The sequence below is a fragment of the Medicago truncatula genome, chromosome 5, assembly GCF_003473485.1.
Source record: "Medicago truncatula cultivar Jemalong A17 chromosome 5, MtrunA17r5.0-ANR, whole genome shotgun sequence".
NCBI classification, from domain to species: Eukaryota; Viridiplantae; Streptophyta; class Magnoliopsida; order Fabales; family Fabaceae; genus Medicago; species Medicago truncatula.
Genome location: NC_053046.1, coordinates 37721057 through 37741758, shown reverse-complemented (window position 1 = coordinate 37741758; position 20702 = coordinate 37721057). Strand labels below are relative to the sequence as shown.

Genomic DNA, 20702 nt, shown 5'->3' with positions numbered 1-20702 from the left:
CTTGAATATTGAAACGTAAACAAAAATTTAAACCAATTCAGATGTGCAGACTAAGTTATAATGTTCATGACTAAACTCTCCAATTACATGAGAATTCATGCAGCAAGTACTTGTATAGTTGTATTAATGCCTGTATTTTATACATCTAGATCTAGGCATGATGGTTGCCTCTCATTACCTAAAAAATTAACAAATAACAGAAGATAGCATAAGGAGACATATCATCTTGATTTCTTTCTTTTTTTTGGTCAAGATATCATCTTGATTTCTATCTTCAAATATTTACAAATGCATCAAAAAACACATTTTATCTACTCAATGAGATTGTAAGAAATGTTTGTTTGATTCTGCAAATGATACATCACTACAAACTGCGACTCTTGACGATGACAAGATTATCTCTGCATCTTGTAAGGTGAAACCATGAATAATGGGCAAGGGTAACCCTTTACTTAGATGTGCATTTGCATATGGCAAGAAGACTGTTTCGATAATCGTCCACATAACTGGCTGCAGTGAAAAAGAATAAAACACCCTTCATCAATGAGACTTCTTAAAATTAAGAAGTTTATTCACAATAGTCATGTTTGGATAAAAAACTTATTTAAACGTTTATAACATAAGTATTTATCATATAAGTGTTTATGTATAGCTATTTCTATAACAAACGATATTATCAAATCAAACTGTTCTCATATAAGCTATAAGCTGATTCCATAAGCTATCCTAGAGAGCTTGTGGAAATAAGTTAAAAACAGCTTCTGGACATGTCATAAGATGTTTCCATAAAATCTCTCAATCTCATAAGTGCTTATGTTAGTAGATAAGCTCAAACAAGCCAATTCAAACATACCCTATGTGTGTTAGGATTGAACAACTATCCACCGAAAGCATAAAGAAATTTTACACAGAAATTCAATCATATCTCAACGTATTGAAATTTAAACACAGGTTTTAAGAAGTAAAATTAAAACGTGAACTTATGATGATTTATGATTGGACGACTTAATATTTTTATTCATTGTTCGTATATATTATTATACTCTGTGTTACATGTAACAACATAAACCTACCTGAATAAGGAACATTCGCAGATTGCCAATGTTGCTCCATTTCAATGACATTCCAAAGTCACCCAATCTGATGGTACCGACGAGGTTATTTCCATTTATTTTGACCAAACCTGAAGCTTGAATCATCTGTGGAAACAAGATGGAATATAGCAATAGTGATGTTAAAGATCAAAAAGAAATGACAACTTATTGTAAGGTGTACAAAGACAGGAATAAAGATATGATACGATGAATTTTGCAGACTTTGCATTTTGAATAAACAGTGTCTGGATAAACTTACATAATTATGATATGTTAGTAAGTCTTTTGAAAAACAACTAGCAGCACTGAATTCAAAAACTAACTAAACATCTAATCTTTTAAACTCGGTCTTCTAGAGCAAGTGTTGTCAACCGCAGATCGCAGAAAATAGTGTTTGTGCTATTTATGCTATGCTATAATACTATGGCGCTACAATAGCCAGTAATTGACAACAACTTGTACTAACTAGCATATCGTAAAACAATTGACAACACTGTCTTGAATCGAGCTTCTTGTTCCATCCACGCTAGCCCATATAATTCATCATAATCAAAATTACATTGAGGTATGGTAACATCAAAGTAATATATTCAGAGAATCAGAATGGCGAAGGAAAAAACATACACATAGATTATGGCAAAAAATGAAGTTCATTAAATATCAAAGATCTTACCAATGAGATGCATGCCACTGGTATTACTTTATCTTCTTCCAAAACATCAATTGTTAAATCTGCAAATATTTCAACACCAGCTTTCTGATCTGAAATCTCCACAACCGGAGGAGAAGACAAAGATATATTCAAGTTCATTTCATGATTTGGGTATTTCCTGTACAATTGAGGAATAATAAATCTCCATCCTGCAGTGTTCAATAGAGATTGATCTGGTATTTTGTCCACAATCCAATGCATAAATTTCGCCTGAACATCGAAATAATTTCTCATTTAACACAATCCAATGACATAGTAAAAAAATATTATGTTGAGAAAATTCATGCTTTAAACGAATGTTTTAAAATCCAAACCAGACATCAAATAGACAAGAACTCTGGATCATGGTTCGGTTCAGTTTTTAAAACACTGTTTAAGACCATGATCAAACATCAAAACTTACATCATAATACAAGGATGATGCAGAGTTGAAAACAGCCTCGTCTAAAGAGATTGCTAGCATTTTCGATGAATTTGTGCATAGAATTGGAAGTTTTGAGTTCTTGTGCCAGAGGTTAGGAATAGGCAGGGAATCATTTCTTTTTATAAATAACCCATTCGTTTCAAACCCAATCGACGAATCACTTAGTAAAACATTGTTGACAAAAGTTACATTCAACGAAGAGTGATCATCGACCGGAACCTCCTTCGGAAGACTTTTCAAATACGAGTCCAGCCTTGTAATACCTTCTCCAAGTTTCTTGGTGATAGCATTTTCTACTGCTGATCCAATATTCCCTTCAAAAGCATCAAGAATCCTGTTAGATATGAGTCAAAACTAAAAGTCAAAACACCATAAAATCGTTTTGTGCTACATAAAAGTGACACATGAAAATATGAAATGAGCTAGAATCTAATATGATTACTACTGCCATACCCTTGATAAAGCCAAGATGCACCTCCGTCCAATTTTATTGAAATATCTTTAACAGAAGAATCACAGTCCTTAAGTTTGAGATCCAAATATCCTTCCTGGTTCTCCAATCCCAATTTAAGTTCAACTTTCATGCCTTCAACCTTTCCAAAATCAGCACTTATCAAATTCCCTTTTCATTACATTTTTATGAAGAAAATGAACAAGTAGAAACAAAAATAATATTTGCAAGAGCTCAAATTCGCAAGAATGATCACAGATATTGAATAACTCAACAACAAAAGAAAAATAACTTTATAAAAAATGAACACCATATATGAATAACATTATCCATACTTAGTGCAGCAATACAATTTATCATTAAACAAGTAGACAATGGTAGGGATCCAGATTCGCTACACAGTTACATATTTTAATTTATCTCGGTCATCGATTTGAAATCGGTCGACTCACATTACACTTTCACCGAATCATCTTTACCATTGGTTTGAGATCGGACGGCTAATATAAAAAAAATGTGTCACACTCACACATTTACTGCTTCTTACAAAAAAAAAGTGTCAAACTCTTTTCAGTTTTTCAGTTTATTACCAAAAGCTCTTCAGAATAACTTATAAAAACAACTTATAGCTTATATGAAAACAGGTTGACTTTATTTTATCTTTTGATAAACAAATAGCTTACACATAAGCACTTATATGATAAGTTCTTACGATAAGTTCTCATATTCACAAGAATAATCACAGATATTGAGTAATTCACCAGCACAAGAAAATTAACTTTATGTAAAAATAAGTAAAAGGTGAATCCCATTACCCATATATAAGTTAAATTATCCATATTTAGTGCAGCAATATACTTTATCATTCAATAAGTTGACATTGGTAGGGATCCAGATTCCAGGTATAAGAAAAAATGTGCCGATACACACATCAATTATTCTCAGCCATTGATTGACATTGCTCGGCTCACATTACACATTTACCAAATCATCTTTAAATCGTATTCACCACTGATTTAAGATCAGACGGCCCAGATCAATAAATGTGTCATACATTTACTGCTTATTACATGTTCATAAGCTTACGAAACAAGCTTATAGCTTATACGAAAACAGTTTGACCCTACTTATCTTTTGTTAAAAAGATAGCTTATACATAAGCACTTATATGATGACACTTACAATTATACTATAAGCACTTAATTAAGTAGTTTATTCTATCCGGGCCTAAACCACAATCATAAATAGATTATGTTTCTATTAGCAACACAATTTTTCTACATATCTAAACACAATTCTACACATATACATACAAACCCAAAATCAAAAACACAAACAATGGATCATATTTTTCATACCTGAACTTGTGCTGAACCTTGATCAGAAACCTTAACAGGACCAAACCAAATACTACTATACTCATAAGACCAATCCAAACTCATATTACAACTAACCCCAGAAGCTAAAATCTCAATTCCATTCTCACCAGGCTTGACATTAGAAGAATCAACATCAATTTCATATATTGTGATATTAGAAAGCACAAAGTAAACACTACCCAACATTGGAATTCTTGTACCCTTTTCAATATTGGGTAATTGGAGTGAAACTATTGAAGAAATTGCCTTTTGAGTGAGTATGTTTTTCACGAAATTAAGGCCGTTTTGGGTGATTAATAGGGATATGAAAGCTTGGTTTTGGGGTTGAGGTTGAGATTGTGATTGCGTGGGAATGAAGGAAGAGGTGAATAGTAGGAGAAGGAAGAAGAAAGGTTGCATTTTGATTTGTAGGTTGTGGAAATTGAGGTTGTTGGTTCATTGGTTGCAAAGACAACAACGTAGGGGAAGTTGTACGAGGAAACATAGGAAAGAAAGGTAACTTGCCAAATACTCGTAACACTGGACGATGATGATGTCAAAAGTCCAAATTGCCCATCCTTCTCAATTTCAATTGTCACCATTTGCTTTTGCTTGGATTATAAGGCAAGGTTGAAAATTTAGGATTATTATTACTTTTTTTAAAACTCGGTATCTATTTCAAATCGATTAATTCAAGGGGACCAATCTCACCGTCCACTTCAGGAGGCTTCATTTAAAACCAAAGTAAAATTCTGTATGAACTTATCCATCGAAATTGGGGCATCAGGCGAAATACCTAAGAACTTAAAAGGGAGCAACTCTAAGATCTCAAACCAACTATTAAGCCGACCCGACAGTGCCTAACTAATGTGTATGGAGATTGATTACACAGATTTCAAAATTATTTTATTATGTTTGGTTCTTTTAACAAGTGTAGTTGCCATAAGAATAATTGTTACAAAACCTATGTTTAATAGTTTTTGGGCATCGTTTTGAGCCATCATGATTTCCTTAATGCCTCAATTTGTGGATTTAATAAATAAAAATTGTAGCTTTAATAAAACACATGAAGATAATTTTTAGTCACATCTCAAAATATTTTAGTTACACCTAATTTTAATTAAAATAAATTGATAATATTGAAATTGTTGTTGTTCATATAACTTAATTTTATGTATCTTTTATACATAATATGAGTTCACCTAAGCTACATAAATTCATTATACATACAAAGAAATGTAAAACCGTTTATGTAGGTCATGTAAACTCGTTTAAGTTAACTTTATGTATCATTTAGGTTGTGTAATGGTTTGAATCTTTTAAGCAATTTGAGGTGCTTAAAGTTTCAAATGACATAAGAAGCTTTCTTTTCTCCTAAGTTAAGGTTTTTTTTCTTCTAGTTCACTATTTCTTAAGGAAATCGAAGGAATCTATAGGGAAGTAGAAATCTTGGCGAAGATTGCTGAAGGATATCATAGGATTGAAGATTTAAATGATTTAGGTGTCGAGTTCATGGATTTCAGACTTAGATCAAGTTCGAGGTGATCTTGTGCAAGTAGTTTAGGGTCTTGGTGATCTTTTGTGTTAAATAGTCTCAAGCTTCATTAATTACTTGTAATCAAACCTTTTAGCACACTGTGCAAACATTCAATCATAGTGGAAGATCGTAGATTTTCTACGAAGAGTAGATGTACCCATAACGAGGAAGATTAGGGAAACCGCTAGAAGGGTCTTGATGATATTTTCCTTGAGACCTTTCTTTAGGGCCCACTGTAGGTACTATTTTAAGTCTATTGTAAGCAAAGTTTGATATTGTTATTCAGCATCATCTCTCTCACTTATGCAGCTAATTGTGAATGTATCGTTTTTATGGCTTAAGAAAAAAAATAGTATTTGAAAAGCAAATGATTAGAACAACCATCTCATTCCATGCACTTAATATTATGTACTGTACTGAATAGAAGTTATACAAATAGAATAATGGAATTACAATCTACAAGAAAATCCAACCATTATAATTACATCTTAATATTAGAGACACAAGTTAAATTTATTTGACATATTAATGTAGGAACTTTGAAGTCACTCATTACTAGAAGCTCTGAGGGTGCTAAATGTAATTTTTGCTCTGCTTCCCACTCAATACTAGTAGACACACATATTTAGTTGACTTTATTTGGTAGATTTAATTACAAGAGTCAAGAAGTCACTCATTAGAAGTTTTGAGTGTGCTTATTGTCATTTGACTCATTTCTGTCTTGCTTACTTCTTGCTTTGGTTTTTGCTTAATATCCTTGTTAGCATTGCTTGAGCCATCTTTCATGCTTACCTGAAACAACATAAAAATGATTTGTATAATATGTTAGTTGACATATACTAGCAAGAGAAGCAATATAGAAGCACATGGACTTCGATTTCGTGCAATAACTACGTCATTCGGTTTCTCATCTCAACCGGCCGATTTCAAATCAACAATCGATTTACTTCAAAACTAATTTTGTTATGGTATAATCTGAGTCGTCTGATCTTATAATGACGACCGAAATCATTTAATGTGTGAAACTGCGTAGAGTTCCAATTGCAGGCGATCCGGGTCCATGACATCAACATTTTTTATGTCTTTAGGACCACACCATGACCACAATTGCGGTCACATCAATACTAGAGATCACGACACAACCACAACCACAATCGTGGCTTAATACCTGTTTTACGATACACTATGAAGCATGAACACAAATATCGACACTAAACAAGACACTAACACAATAATTTAAGAAAATTAAAGCGATTGAATGTAACACTAACATATGTACTAGACACGTTTTCAATCTGAAGCGTCATGATTCATAGATGATACATAACTCTAACGATTAGACTATGATCTATTTAAAAGTAATTGAGGAAGCAATCTTCAATTTCACAAACATAAAGAATGTGCTATGTTTTAGCCTTGATTTGGATGTTTTATGAAATTAATGAAGAGATTCTAACCTTTGGATGTTCATCATGAAACTGATAACTTGGCACAGTTTTCCTCCTAGACACAGTTCTCCTAGCTTTAAAATTAGTCTTTCTTGTTGGTGATTTGAAGCTGCTAACTTTTTCTTCTTGTGAAACTACTGAATAGTTATCAAAATGAAGTGGCACTTCATTTGATCCACAACTCTCTTTTTCTTCACCACCAGAAGCATCTAAAAATCTTGTCTTTATAGTAAATTTGTGATGATCAGTGTTGAAATTTTCATACTGCTTCATTGCATGGCTTTCAACTGATGAAGTGTCTTGAAGCCGAGTCGCCATCCATCTTTCAAGCCAACTCCAACTCATATTTTGTTCCCTGTTGTTATGTTTTGCTAATTTTCTCTTCGAACATATTCGTAGCTGCAACAACGAGGATTAGTATTTTACAACCGTTTACTATGTCAAACTCTTACGACTAAGTTAACGCCTCATGAACCGTTTTAGAGACTAAATCAATGATTCGCTTTATTATTTTGCATATTGAAATAGCTTTTGCTACTTACCTGTTGTGAGAAAGCATAAGCCAGTGCTCTTTCTCTCCTTGTTGCTGCCTCCATTCTGTCTTGCATCCTCATTTTCGAAACATTGCTACTCAAAGTGCTGTCATCCCAATCTTCCTGAAAAATTTCAATGTTATTAGATATCAAATTACCTTATGTCACACTTCCTCCGTCATATATTATACTTCGTCTAAGTTTTGACGCATAAATTAAGAAATATAATTAATATATACTTCGTCTATATTGTATAATTAATTAAGAAAAGTGGCCTAGTGGAAGATTAAATTTCCAACATCATTATCACATTTGAAGTTTAAAACACTTCTGGCAGAACCAAGAATCTTCTTTACATATTTTTAACCACTCTTCTATTATTTTTCTTTTGTTTTCTGATAAAATGTTAACCACTCTTTTATTTAATAATAATATATGAAGTTTAAACTTTAAAGTATGTTCTGGAAAATGCCATAACTGATAATTCTTTGTGATTGATTTGTCATTGTCTTTTGAATTTATTCACTTGAGCATATTCCAAGTTTTATTTTATAATAATTTTCTCTTTTAACCAAAATCATGACCTAGTTCAGAAAGTAACATGTGTTATGTCATACCTTTTGCTTTATTGCTCTAGTTCTATTCCTGTGCTGAAAACTGTTGTAAATGCTCACTTTTTCTCCTTTAAATGAGAAAACTTCAGTGGAATTCCCTGTTTGTACTTCAACTGATGTAGCCATAGATTTTCTATCTGGACTTTCTGCTGCTAAATTGAGCTTCTCTTCACCATTTTCTGAGCTTATGGTGTCTTCATTTTTACACCTCAACTGAAATATGTAGCACATATATACCAGTTATGTAAATGTAAATAAGAAACAAATACATATTTTTTATGCATGGCTTAGACATACTATGAATTACATGAATATATATAAAGTACATCTTTATGGTCTATAATTTTGTAGCTAGTAGCTATTGACATTTTTGCAATTTAAAATTAAAAAAAAAATGAAGGATGGAAATGGGAAAATAAAGGGGTAGAGTAAAAATTGACATTGTTTTGCTCTCTCTATGCAATTTTTACTCATTTTACCACACATTCGTTGATCTCAACAAAAGGTTTTAAATTGTGGTCGGGTCGTGATATTACAAAAAATGACGGTCAAACATGGTTTACATGACATGACTTCAATTATAATCACAATGCAGTTGCGGAAACATAAGAAACCCTGACATCGCAGTTATAATCTCAACAGCATACCATCTTTTTGAAGAATTTAATTGATACCACCGACAATGTGATGATTTTTTACACTGTCAATCTATTATAACCGTTGGATCTTTAAAAATAATTGACTTCAATCATATTTACCATAAAAAGTCATATAAATGATAGTAATTTGTGATGGATTGACAGTGTAAAATGTTTTAAGTTGCATGGTCAAAATTAATCTATTTTTGAAACCTTTTGGCATCACAAGCAAACTTTAAAGGAAAACTCATGAAAATTTGAACCAACTTTTTCTTGGAATGAGGTATATCTTTTAATGTGAATAATCCAATTGAAGTAATCCATTAATGATTAGTGAACTAACCTTGAAACTTCTATATGCTGATTGAATAATAATAGCTGCTTCTTCTTCATTCAATGATTTGGAGTTACAATTTGATCTATTGTCTATTACATTCTCAACAGTTTCTTCACTCTTTGTTTCTTCTTTATCACTCAACAAATCTTCTTGTATGGACTGTGTAACTGTGACTTCTGTGCTCTTAAATGATGCTGAATCTTCTTCTGCAAGGACTGAATTGAATTCATTGCCACACAAGTATGATTTAACTGATATCCATCTTCTATTTTCGGAAGAATTTCGTCTCATTATCTGCTAGCATGAACAAAGAATGAGAACATAATTGGAACTATAAAGTTTAGCAAACAATTGTGGTCTGCGACCGCATGTCTTTGTGGCCTCAACGCACTAGCGTTGAGGTTACTATGTCACATTTGACTGCGATTCTCAGTAAAATCAAAGATTGTTGCGATATAAAACAAATGCTTCTTGAAGAGAAGAAACAAAGAGAGAAGCAATAGAAATTGAGGACTTACTTTTCTTTCATGAGAACCAACATGATTTCTTGAGAAGACATTTCTTACCAACCCAACAGTGAAACCCATCAAAGCTTAACCAATTCCAAAAGAGCAAAAAAGTTTCACAAGTTTCACAATGACATTGTCCTCAACTATATAATATATATGTCAATGCATGTATGATATAGTGGTTGTTATATTACTAGAATTGGATAAAGTATAAAAGTCAAGTAACATTCTTACTTGAACTAACAATAATTGACATTAAAATAAAGTTAGTTGTTTTAAAAATTACACTAAACTAATTACTTTACGCATCCATGAAGTGTCAGCTAAGTGGTAAGAATCAAACTTCGTAACCTCAAGGTACGAAGTTTAAATCCCATTCGAGACAATTGTAATTTGACCATCAGTATCACTTTTATTTGATCAAGTAGTAGAATAAGTGGGGTTCCAGGGATCGAACCTCCGCTCCTACATATATTATGCAATGTTCCTGCCATCTGAGCTAGCTCACATAGACGTGTCACTTTAATTAAGAAACATTTTTCTTACCCAATTTTTAAAAAATGAACTTTACTTTATACTAAAAATAAAATTAATCACATGTGCTCAGAAGAAATAAGTATTGATCATGATCTGTATGCAGGGGAGTGCAAAGCTGGAATGGTACCACTTAATCAGAAAATAATAGAAAGAAAAAAGGGATGGATTTGAGTGCAATGTTTTTATTGCTTTTGCATCATATATATACTTTTTGCACATGGTTTGTAGTGGATAGGCTTTCATAAAGTTTGCTTGTTACTGGGGTTATGTCTATTCCTTTTTAGTTACTATGTCTTTTGTCAATGTGGTATCTTTTTCTATTTTCTTATGCTACTTTAGTTTGATCTCAATGGCTTTGTGGACAGGTAAGGAAGCTATAAAAAAAATTATAAGGATTCTTCATTATCAATTTTCAAATGCTTTTGCAGGTTGTGTATATTTTTTATTATTATTTGGGATGAATTTAAGTAAAGGGTTATGGTACAATGTGTAAAATGCTCATGAGTGAAGTAAAGAACTCGTTGGTATTTTTCCATAAAAAAATTTCACTCGCCACAATTCGTCATGAGTGAAGTGAAGTTCGATTTTTTAGTTGAACAATTTTTTTTTATCAGATTTTACTTATCTTGCGGTCAAACTCAAGAATTTTTTTTTTTTTTTGAAACTGCGAAATATTATTCACGTCGAGAATGTGCAAGACGCACAAAACTCGCGGCCAAACTCAAGATTAATAGGCCTCAATCTCTTAGAAATTGAAGAGGTAACAAAAAAAAAAATCCCTTCATAACTTCTTCCATTGGATGTTATATAGTGTGGTACAATAATTAAACATGTCCCATTACAGATTTATCCCACATCAATGTTAGTTCAGTAGACAATAATTTGTATATGAAATTTACACTACATCAAAGATAAATTGGTTGCTAATTGCAACTGTGCAATAACTAATTAATGACAAATTAATCCTTGAGAGCCCTTAAGTTTTATTGGTAAATTAGTCCATGATGTGAAGGCATTGATGTGAGCCCTAAGATCACCATGGACATTCAACTAATATGTCCACGTTATAGTTTCTAACGGTTAAAATGAGATAATATTATTTGTCTCCGTGAGCATATGCAGAGGTCGGAGTTTGAACATCGAACATCTATTTATTTACTTTAAAAGTGAATACTAGTCACCAAACTACTTGACAAAAAAATATATTCTTTTGATCTATATTAAGTAACGTTTTACAATTTCGATGATGTATTTACGAATTCGTAAAAAAGAAAAACTATTTTATGCTTACAATTTCAATAACCAATTTGCATACGCAAATTTTTTAAAAATATGTGTCCCTCCAACATACCTAATTTTTTAGTTATAATATTTTATTTGAAATCTTCTGCATAATAATAACTCACCCTTTTAATTTGCATCTAAGTGGCACAGATATATATTATATTATAGAAAATAAACCTCTTCATGCTCTCGATTCAGGTTCTTCAAGTATTTGGATCATGAATAAACATCTACTTTAGTTTTTGAATGTGTGAGATATAGTCACTATAGTCTATGCACGTATCAAAATGTATTTGTCCTTTTACATATACCAAAGAACAAATAAATTTTGTTATTTTGAAACAATTATTTCTTTTTTACCTATAATATCCTTAATAAATTACTCTCATTTATCCATTTCATCTCTTCAATAAATACTTAAGAGTGTTTTTGATAAAGCAATAGCATATGCTGCATTGAAATTTGATAATGATAAGTAAATAGAAACTTTTCTATAAAAGCTACAAATAATAAGGAAAAGAGGGAGTAGGACATAGTTAATTTCTTAGTCCTAGACATTATCACTGGGCTTCCTACCTATTCATCGATAAAATGAGGTCTAATGGGCCTCAATCACATGGTGATTGAAAATTGCTCTTTAGCACCTATGGTTTGCTCACATGAATCTCGATTGAGCTACAAAACTAAAAAAATATGAATTTCATTGAAATTTTTGTTTGTGCAGTTTCTTGATTTGGATTAAGGTTGTTTAGTTGTTGGTTTATGCTTGATTTTTGGTGGTAATGAATTGTTTTCTAGAGTTGTAAACTTGTACGTAATTCTTAACTGCAATTTGCTAGTTAACTACCATAACAAACAATATGTAATCATGGAGGTATAGTTAACTACCATTCACGATAAATCTTGTATTTACACACACTTAAATATAGGTCTATTCTTGGGACGACAATTGACTATTATTTAGAAGCAAACAATAGTTAATCGTCGTTGGGATATTTTCATCAATTCGAGGTACCTATGATGCCTAAAGAGCAATTTTCAATGGGAGTTAACACCAAATTAGGCGTACAATTGCCTCGACGCCAAGAGGTTTTCTTTTTTTGGTAGAGCTCGACGCCAAGAGGTAAGCCTTATTTTCATGCTTTATCTTTGATTTGATTTTTTAGAAAACAATTATTTTCTTGAGGTTAACGTATTTGTTTTATCTTTTGAAAAAGGAAAATTTGGTTTTTAAGAAGAGCGAAAGGACTTAAACTTCCGAAATAACTTGATTAATTGGTTTCATAATATTTATTCACTATATTTCTCAAAGGTTATGATCAACATTTTCTTGTTTGTGAAAACATTCGTGGATTTTTTTTATTCGTGACAAATACCATTTCTCACCATGTTTTCCTCAAATTATAATCAAATATCTTAGTTACTTTCTGGTTGCCATTGTCTGAAAATCTTTCTTACCTCAATTGGCAACCATGCTCTAATTTAACCTTTCAATGGCTCAATAGATAATAATGACTCATTATCATTGCAACCAGCTAGCCAAACATTATATTTTGTGTTTGTTTTGCCGTGCAATTTATGTTATCTTTTTCATGGTACAACATATTATTTTTAATCAAGCTATTTTTGTTATTGGAGTAAAAAAAATCTCTCTTGTTCTTCTTATATTTTATCTTGTCCCATGATCATTATATAAATAGCTATCATTTGTATTCATATTTCAAAACAAAGTCTTAATTTATAGCAAGAATGAAAATCAAGATGTTTATGTTCTTGTACTTTTGTGCACTGCTTCTTATCTCCGTTGTTGCAATTGAGCTTTCTAAAAATGAGAAACAATGTATGTGTGTCTATAACTATATCTATGTCAAGTATGCACAATTTCTTTCTTCTTTTAAATTTCACAAAATTAATTGTTTATTAAATTGCAGCCGGCGAAGCAAAAGAATCAAAGACAAACATCGAGGTAGATGGCAAAGTACGTTGGTCAGGCGGAAGAGCAACATGGCGAAGCGGAAGTGGAAATCAAAACGAGGGTCACAATTCTATCATAAACTATTCTGACAATGGAAAAGCGGGCAACAATGAAAATCAGGGCAGCGGTGGAAGCGGGGATAGCGGTGGAAATAGAAATTTGGGATGCATGTCAAACGTACATGGTGAAAAACTATAACAAAATGCTGTGTGTTCTTAAAATAGCCTAAAAATGCATCATCACCTTTTACATGAAGATGTTGTTTGGAATGATTATTAATATTAGTTAGGTTAGTAAGTTGGTTAGAAAACTAAGAAATTTGTTATCACAACAAACTATATAAACATGATCATTTATTGTGTAATTTACAACATTTTCTCTTCTTTTCATTCAGAATGTCGTTAATGAAGGATAATTTTGTAAAATCATTCATAATTTCTCTTCTGATTTCACCCAAATACATCGTACTTTTCGTGCTAACTACTAATCATGTAATGATCTCTTCGTAACATAAAAAACCATATCAAATTAAGAAACTTAAATTCTTTAAATTTAAACATTAAAATGTTGATCATAGTAACACATTATATTTTCATTGGATAGAGCAACTACTAGGGTATGGCTCATGATCAACTATGTAATACAAGGGACAAGGTGGAGGATAATTTTTCTCACAATTACAAACAACCGATGAATTTTCTGTTGAATTTATGGTTACTTCAACATCTTTTTCTTCCTCTTTAGCTTCATCACCTTCATAACTAGCAGAAACGTTTGCATCTTCAACACTTAAAAGATTAACATAACAAAATTTCTTTCTCAACTTTTTAGTCAAACAAACACAGTCTATTTGATAATCTCCAATTACTACTACTTGGTCTCTGCTTTCACCTTCTAATGACACTGAAATCACACCTATTGGATCATACATAACAATGTAATTATTGTGTTAATTCAAAATTAATTTTGAAATGAAGAATATAAAGAATATTAAATATGTAGTTATGTACGTTGCTACAATTGGATATTGAATTATTATTTTTTGCTTGAATATGAAGTTACAAATAAAATTGATTATTGGAAGTGAATTAATGTTACATGTACCTTGAAAGGCAGCAGCAATTTTCAAAGCTTTGCTTCTAAATTTGTCACTCTCCATATGCATCTGGATAACTATTTTCTGTGGTAATTAATTGAAGAGATTATTATTGAAAGACAATGTATAGATATACAATATATGTAAATGCTAATAGTTATTAAATCATATAGTTCTCACCTTCATATTAGCACTAGCCACTAAATTTTTCTATGCTTTGAGGTTAAGGTGCAATTCATAGACATTGAATGCTATAATACATATATAAATACCAATGTAAATCAACTAATAAGTGATTTTTTTTTTGAGCAATCAAAAAATAAGTGATTATCTATATTATATTTATTGACCAAGGTCAATATCTTGCGCGTATGCATACAAATGGTTGGTTTTGGAATTTCAAATTTAACTTTTTTCTCTTATTCCATTTTTACACTAATGGTGGGAAATTAGGTGTTCTTTATAGTGTTAAAATATTGTGTGTTTGGTAGGAAATACATTGTTTTCCTTTTATGTCCCATTCCCGGTAATTGTTGTTAACAAAAGCATTTTGTCCCGTAAGAATATCCTAAATAGGGTTTCATTGTGAGTTTCAAACGTACTGTGCAACCGTTCTATAATTTTTGTTATCATTTGAGCACATCTTTCTTGAATAATAATATCTCATTGCAAATAAGTTTCGAACATACATCAAGCATGATATATTTTTCAGTTCCAAAGATAAGAATCTCGGAACAAAGAAATGCTAAAAAAAAACAAGATGACTCAAGTGAGGATATCAAAATTTCAAATGAGTACACGGACATAATTGATTTTTCAATTTTGAGTCTTGCTAATAAATGCCCTTAAGATAATATGTTGATAAGTTTTATGTATTACTTTTCAAGTTTCAATATGTTGGAGCATCAATTCCAAAACAAAATTTCTTTTTGGGTAGTGTTAACTTGTGCCCTTAAGACACATGTTAAGAAATCCAAAAGAATAAATATTCTCTAAAATTTTGTGCATTCAATTTATTAAAAGTTAAAGATTAAATGCAATGCACACACTCCAATAAACTATTTCTATATTTGATACATTAACTTGTGCCCTCAGGGCACAACTTAACATTTCCCTTTCTTTTTTAGACTTCTTAACAAGTGCCTTAAAACACTTGTTAGCATTTCTCATAAATTTTAGATCAATACTAATCATGTTATGAATGCAATGTTATGGAACGGAAATACAGTCAACATTGCCAATATTTTTGCATATAGTATTGTTGTGTACAAGTGTGAGTTATATGTCCCACATCAGATAGAAAAGTGGACGTAAGTGAGAGGATCCATAAACGCATTGCCTTAAGATTTTGGATAAGAGTGTGCTGTCTCTCTCACTTGTGTGGCTGTTCTTGCTCACCTAGATGTGGGTGATCCACCGGGCTCCCTTCGTGACCCAACAATGGTATCAGAGCCCGGTTCAACAAATGGTACGACCGACTTCTTATGTCGAAAGTCTTCCTGACATGGTGTTCAGGCGGTAGGTTCCGTTTGTGACCCAACAATGGTATCAGAGCCCCCTTCAACGAAAAGTATGATTGGCTCCTTGTGTCGAAAGTCTTCATGATATGGTGTTCAGGCGGCAGGTTCCATTGTGAAGAAAGCAACAATGACGGCGGCAGGTTCCGTTGCGAAGAAAGCAGCAATGACAGCACAAGCAAGTATTTACACAAAAAAAATGAAGAGTGAACATTGTAGAGATCAATAAGGGTTCTAAGTTGGCGAGTGGATCATCCGCCAACATGCTCAATTGTTCATATTATCCTATATTAGCGGAAAGACGGACACTCGCGATTGAAAATTATGCACGGTGTTTTTTTTATGATTATTTTAATTTTGATTAAAAGTAAAAATATAAATGATTTTTGCTTTCAAATTATAACAAATCAAACTACCCATGATTATCTATTTCAATGATACCAATAATATAAGAAAAAAAATATAATGTAAATTCTCTTTTTCAACGAGAAAAGGTTGTTTAACGGTATAATTGGGATAATGAAAAAGTAAGTAAAGATAAACTAATATAGTTTGTTACATTGTTACACTTTTTAAAGGATAAAGAAAAAATTGGACATATATATTCTCATATCGTGCTGGTTATAATTTTATTTTAATATTTAAATTTACTCTTATCTATTTTGTTAGATGTCTTATTTGTGTTGAAAGTTGAGTGTAATTTTGAAAATACTATTTTCTTTATATATATTATAGATTATATACTTTGAATCTATATTAATAATTCAATATTTTAATTTGGTTCATGCACAATCTTAGTTTTCTTTTAAAACTTAATATGTTCTCATTTAAGCAAATACACCTTCTCATATTATTATTATTATTATTTTATTATTATTATTATTATTATTATTATTATTATTATTATTTTTGAATGAATATAGTATAATATTATTATATTCTTTTTTTTAATTTGGTTCATGCACAAACTTATTATTCTTTTAAAATTTAATATGTACTCGTTAAAGGAAATAATATTATTAATATTTTCCTCAAAAGAAGACGGGGTGACAAAAAAGAGATGGTATAATATTATTATATTTATGTTTTTTTTTAATTTGGTTCATGAACAAGCTTATAATTCTTTTAAAAGTTAATACATACATATTTAGGAAATTAAATTAATTATAATTTTTTAAAAGGAAGATATTTTTTTTTTTTGAAAGATTAAAAGGAAGTTAATTATTACTACTTTTTTAATTCAAATAATTATCAAGCAAAAAAGTAAATATATATGTATTATACCCTCTAAAAAAATAGTATACTTATTTTTGTAGAAATAATTTAATATTATTTTAAAAAATAAATTAACTGAGATAAATTGTAGATTATTCAATTTAAATGTAATTGATTTTAGGCTTATTTATAATTTTGGCCCCTCTATTTTCACTCACTCACATAATTGATATGAGAAGTTCACTTGGGCTGGTCTCGTGGCGTTCTTAGGACCTTAAAGTTGCTTCTCTCAAGGTCTTCGATTCTCTCCAATGCAAATTTTGATAAGCTAGTTTGGCTTATTTTAAAAATTATGATATGAGAATACCATAGTTAATAATTTTATTTCAAAAATAATTTAACTGAATTAATATTCTTTTTATTTGACTTGTGCATTTTAATTTCAAAAGTTTAAGTTTAATAATTTATTTAATGTGATTAAATATAAGAATATTTAAAAAAAACTAAATGCATACTAATATTGTATTGAAATAAAAATTAAATTTTAAAAGTTTTACAATATTAACTATCATGTGCACCGAGCAGGTCAAACTGACATTAATGATAATATTTGTTGAAAATCTAAAAAGAAATGGAATCAATTGAGGTTATAAATACCATGCTGAAAAAACATAGATTTATCATCACAAACACATAACTCCTCCTTCACTGAGGACTCCTCACAATCTACCTTCAACTCTCAACTCTAATGGAGACCGGTCCCAAACGTCGTCGATTTTACAAGTCACAGTCAACCATTTGCCTAGATGATCTATCTTCAGATGCAAATGTTGCTCATGTGAATACTAATGATCAAAGAATCATTGAGAAACCAACCTCAAACTTTGTTAAGGCGCCACTAGGTCAACGATTATTCTCACTGGGTTTCCCAGCCTTAGACGCTCCGACCAAAAGGACATCACCAGCATTGCCAGAGGGATTCCTACATGCTTGTCGCTGGTGTAGGAAAAAGATTGAGAAGGACAGATATATGTATGGGTATGTATTATTTCTCTTCTCTTTCTTCTTCCCATATTTCATAGATTTACAACATTAGTCATGCATATATCTAAAAGGTGAACACCAATATAAAAGGCATACATGACGAATATTAATTAAAGCAAAAAATTTCAAATTCTCCAGCTAAACATTAGATTCACATTTTTTCAATGGATTGGATTTTGTATTTTGAATCCCCAAAAAAACAAATAATATTTATATATGTGTGTGTATTTATATATGAATTATTGTCTTCAACATGATTATATACAGATACACATACAATCATATTGATGAGTGGTGTTTATAAACTTCTTATATGCATGCATGTCAACTGACCCATTAATTTTAACATTGCAGTGTCTTTTCTGCATTTTGCTCTCTTAAATGTCGAGAAAATCAAATGATAGCGGATGGTTATATGGTAGAAATATGTTCCACATCGGGTTCAATTGCAGAGGAAACTGGAGGTATCAAGAATAAATAATTCAATGAAGGATTTTGAAAGTATTGATTAGTTTGCAAGTTCATATGCTATAATTTCAAAACTACTTACAAAAACTTTGTGATGGCGGTTACAAAAGCCTTTTTTTTGTTATTGTTATTTTTGTATCTTCGGTTGAGAATTATTTATCTTATTTGTTGATTGAAGTTCTGATTTGGCATGTATTGAGAATTAAATGTTGGATCTTATTATGCTTGTACTCAATTAATGAGTCATTTGGTCACTTAGGTTCTATATTTTTTTAAAAAGCCGTAGAATTTTAGAAAAAAGACATGTTGCTAAAAAATATATTAAAGATTGGACAATAGATTCATTTTTGTTTTCTTTGCTAACATGTAGGGATGACAATGAACCGAATTAACTCGAATAAAGTCCGAGACTTGATTCGATAATAGATTCATTGAACTTGGTTCATGAACCAAATGAGTCGAACTTGATTTAAAAATTAAGTTAATTTGTTAAATAAATGAGCTGAACTTGAGCTATGTATAGTTTGATTCGTTTGGTTCATGAACCAGCTCGATATAAAAAATACAAAAGAATTATATATATATATATATATATATATATATATATATATATATAATATAATTTCTTTTGTATTTTTTTATTTAATTAAATAAACGTGGAAGTTATTCTTTCTTGTACATAGCACATTTACATTAGTGAGGCTAGCTAGCTAGTTGTAAGAGAGAAAAATAGCGTGTAAATTAGTCCCACATTGGAAGCTTTGAGGATAGCAGGGAGCATAAGTGTCTATAAAAGACTCCTTTTGGTCCTATTTATAAAAAAATTTAGATCAACAAAAGTTGATGATGTATCTGGTTAAAAATTTGAGTCAGATACATTAACTTTTGCTGACCTAACATTTTTTTATAAATAGGATCGGAGAAAACAGTAGCCTATGACTCAACGTACCGTATAGCAAAAGATTAATAATGCTATGACAAACTTATAGTATAGTTTTTCTTACTTATGTGGTCTTGAGGCCCATAGGAAGTATTATTGTGTTAATTAAACTAAGTTTGTTTTTTGGTTTATAGTTTTTTTTTGTTCATTTGATTCGAGCTATCAAGTTGAACCGAGTTGTTCACGAGCTTGAATCGAGTCGAGTTCAACCTGAAAAAAAGTTTGTAGCGAACTTGAGTCGAGTTTTGAGCTGATTCAATTTTTAACGAGTCGAGTCGTGTTGAATCAAAGTTCGACTGGGTTCGACTCATTTCCAGACCTACTAATAGTTAGAGTCTTTAGTCACACAAGTAGGCGCCCTAACTTATCATACAACTTAGATCTTTTTCGCTCACTATATGACTAATTTTTTAGGCAACAAAAGAACCCCATCATCATCATCATAAATTGGGTAATTGCTACAAACTTGTCATTTGATAGTAGGAATGATATTTGACATTGCACATACATCATACATCAAACTAGGAAACTTCATAACTCCCTTATGCATCTTCTACATACAAGTTCAATCCAAGTTGGTAACAATATCTACAAGGTTTTCAATGTTTTATATACAAAAAATCCAACTAACAACTTTGCATTTAAAACAAAAAATTCATACATATGCTTAGCATTTACAATTTTGTATTTTTTGAATTGTTTATCAAATATTTCATCGTCTATTAGAAATCGTAAGTATAATGTTGTATGATAATTTATTTTTGCTTACGTTTAAGTGTGAAGAAAGCAGCAATGACGGCGGCATGTTCTGTTGTGAAGAAAGCAGCAATGACGGTACAAGCAAGTGTTTACGGATGAAAAAGCTTCCGCTTGAGGGGAGGAACACGATGAATTGATGGATTTACAATTGAGGGGGAGTGTTGTATGAAAGTGTGAGTTATATGTCTCACATTGGATAGAAAAATGGAAGT

General features: G+C 31.1%; 4 protein-coding genes across 5 annotated transcripts; 1 reads left to right on the top strand and 3 right to left on the bottom strand.

Annotated features, from left to right (window-relative positions):
• Positions 1–94: 94 nt before the first annotated feature.
• Positions 95–4570, bottom strand: LOC11430477 (putative BPI/LBP family protein At1g04970). The gene is made up of 6 exons (XM_003616779.4): positions 4040–4570; positions 2684–2823; positions 2210–2564; positions 1768–2016; positions 1074–1199; positions 95–510 (listed from the first exon to the last, which is right to left on the bottom strand). Exons 1-6 carry the CDS (start codon positions 4457–4459, stop codon positions 316–318), a joined length of 1485 nt encoding a protein of 494 aa, XP_003616827.2. The 5' UTR covers positions 4460–4570; the 3' UTR covers positions 95–315.
• Positions 4571–5944: 1374 nt separating this feature from the next.
• LOC11431170 (protein IQ-DOMAIN 1) lies at positions 5945–9865 on the bottom strand. The gene is made up of 6 exons (XM_003616778.4): positions 9665–9865; positions 9153–9440; positions 8175–8384; positions 7567–7680; positions 7034–7423; positions 5945–6368 (listed from the first exon to the last, which is right to left on the bottom strand). The coding sequence occupies exons 1-6, from the start codon at positions 9731–9733 to the stop codon at positions 6246–6248; spliced, it is 1194 nt and encodes a 397-aa protein (XP_003616826.1). The 5' UTR covers positions 9734–9865; the 3' UTR covers positions 5945–6245.
• Positions 9866–11691: 1826 nt separating this feature from the next.
• On the top strand, positions 11692–13840 carry LOC11423092 (uncharacterized). 2 transcript variants are annotated; one of them, XR_003012195.2, is made up of 2 exons: positions 11692–12599; positions 13408–13543. XR_003012195.2 is itself a non-coding variant. In XM_003616777.4 (2 exons), the coding sequence occupies exons 1-2, from the start codon at positions 13226–13228 to the stop codon at positions 13647–13649; spliced, it is 333 nt and encodes a 110-aa protein (XP_003616825.1). In that variant the 5' UTR covers positions 13158–13225; the 3' UTR covers positions 13650–13840. The 2 variants fall into 2 exon arrangements, 1 of the variants encoding a protein (XP_003616825.1); XM_003616777.4 differs by lacking the exon at positions 11692–12599 and adding an exon at positions 13158–13316 and having other exon boundaries at positions 13408–13840.
• Positions 13841–14025: 185 nt separating this feature from the next.
• On the bottom strand, positions 14026–14787 carry LOC11434103 (heavy metal-associated isoprenylated plant protein 47). Its single transcript, XM_003616776.3, has 3 exons — positions 14728–14787; positions 14556–14631; positions 14026–14366 (listed from the first exon to the last, which is right to left on the bottom strand). Exons 1-3 carry the CDS (start codon positions 14731–14733, stop codon positions 14044–14046), a joined length of 405 nt encoding a protein of 134 aa, XP_003616824.1. The 5' UTR covers positions 14734–14787; the 3' UTR covers positions 14026–14043.
• Between the last annotated feature and the right edge of the window lie 5915 nt (positions 14788–20702).

Bases quoted from the DNA above. Each gene is read 5' to 3' on its own strand.
- LOC11430477 (XM_003616779.4), bottom strand. From the start codon at position 4,459: ATGCAACCTTTCTTCTTCCTTCTCCTACTATTCACCTCTTCCTTCATT. The intron at 2,824-4,039 runs GTATGAAAAATA...GATTTTGGAAAG, and splicing joins AAGGTTCAGCACAAGTTCAG to GTTGAAGGCATGAAAGTTGA. The intron at 2,565-2,683 runs GTATGGCAGTAG...CATATCTAACAG, and splicing joins GCATCTTGGCTTTATCAAGG to GATTCTTGATGCTTTTGAAG.
- LOC11431170 (XM_003616778.4), bottom strand. From the start codon at position 9,733: ATGGGTTTCACTGTTGGGTTGGTAAGAAATGTCTTCTCAAGAAATCAT. The intron at 8,385-9,152 runs GTTAGTTCACTA...TACATATTTCAG, and splicing joins CAGCATATAGAAGTTTCAAG to TTGAGGTGTAAAAATGAAGA. The intron at 7,424-7,566 runs GTAAGTAGCAAA...TCGTTGTTGCAG, and splicing joins CTTATGCTTTCTCACAACAG to CTACGAATATGTTCGAAGAG.
- LOC11423092 (XM_003616777.4), top strand. From the start codon at position 13,226: ATGAAAATCAAGATGTTTATGTTCTTGTACTTTTGTGCACTGCTTCTT. The intron at 13,317-13,407 runs GTATGTGTGTCT...ATTAAATTGCAG, and splicing joins TTCTAAAAATGAGAAACAAT to CCGGCGAAGCAAAAGAATCA.
- LOC11434103 (XM_003616776.3), bottom strand. The intron at 14,367-14,555 runs GTACATGTAACA...ATGATCCAATAG, and splicing joins AATTGCTGCTGCCTTTCAAG to GTGTGATTTCAGTGTCATTA.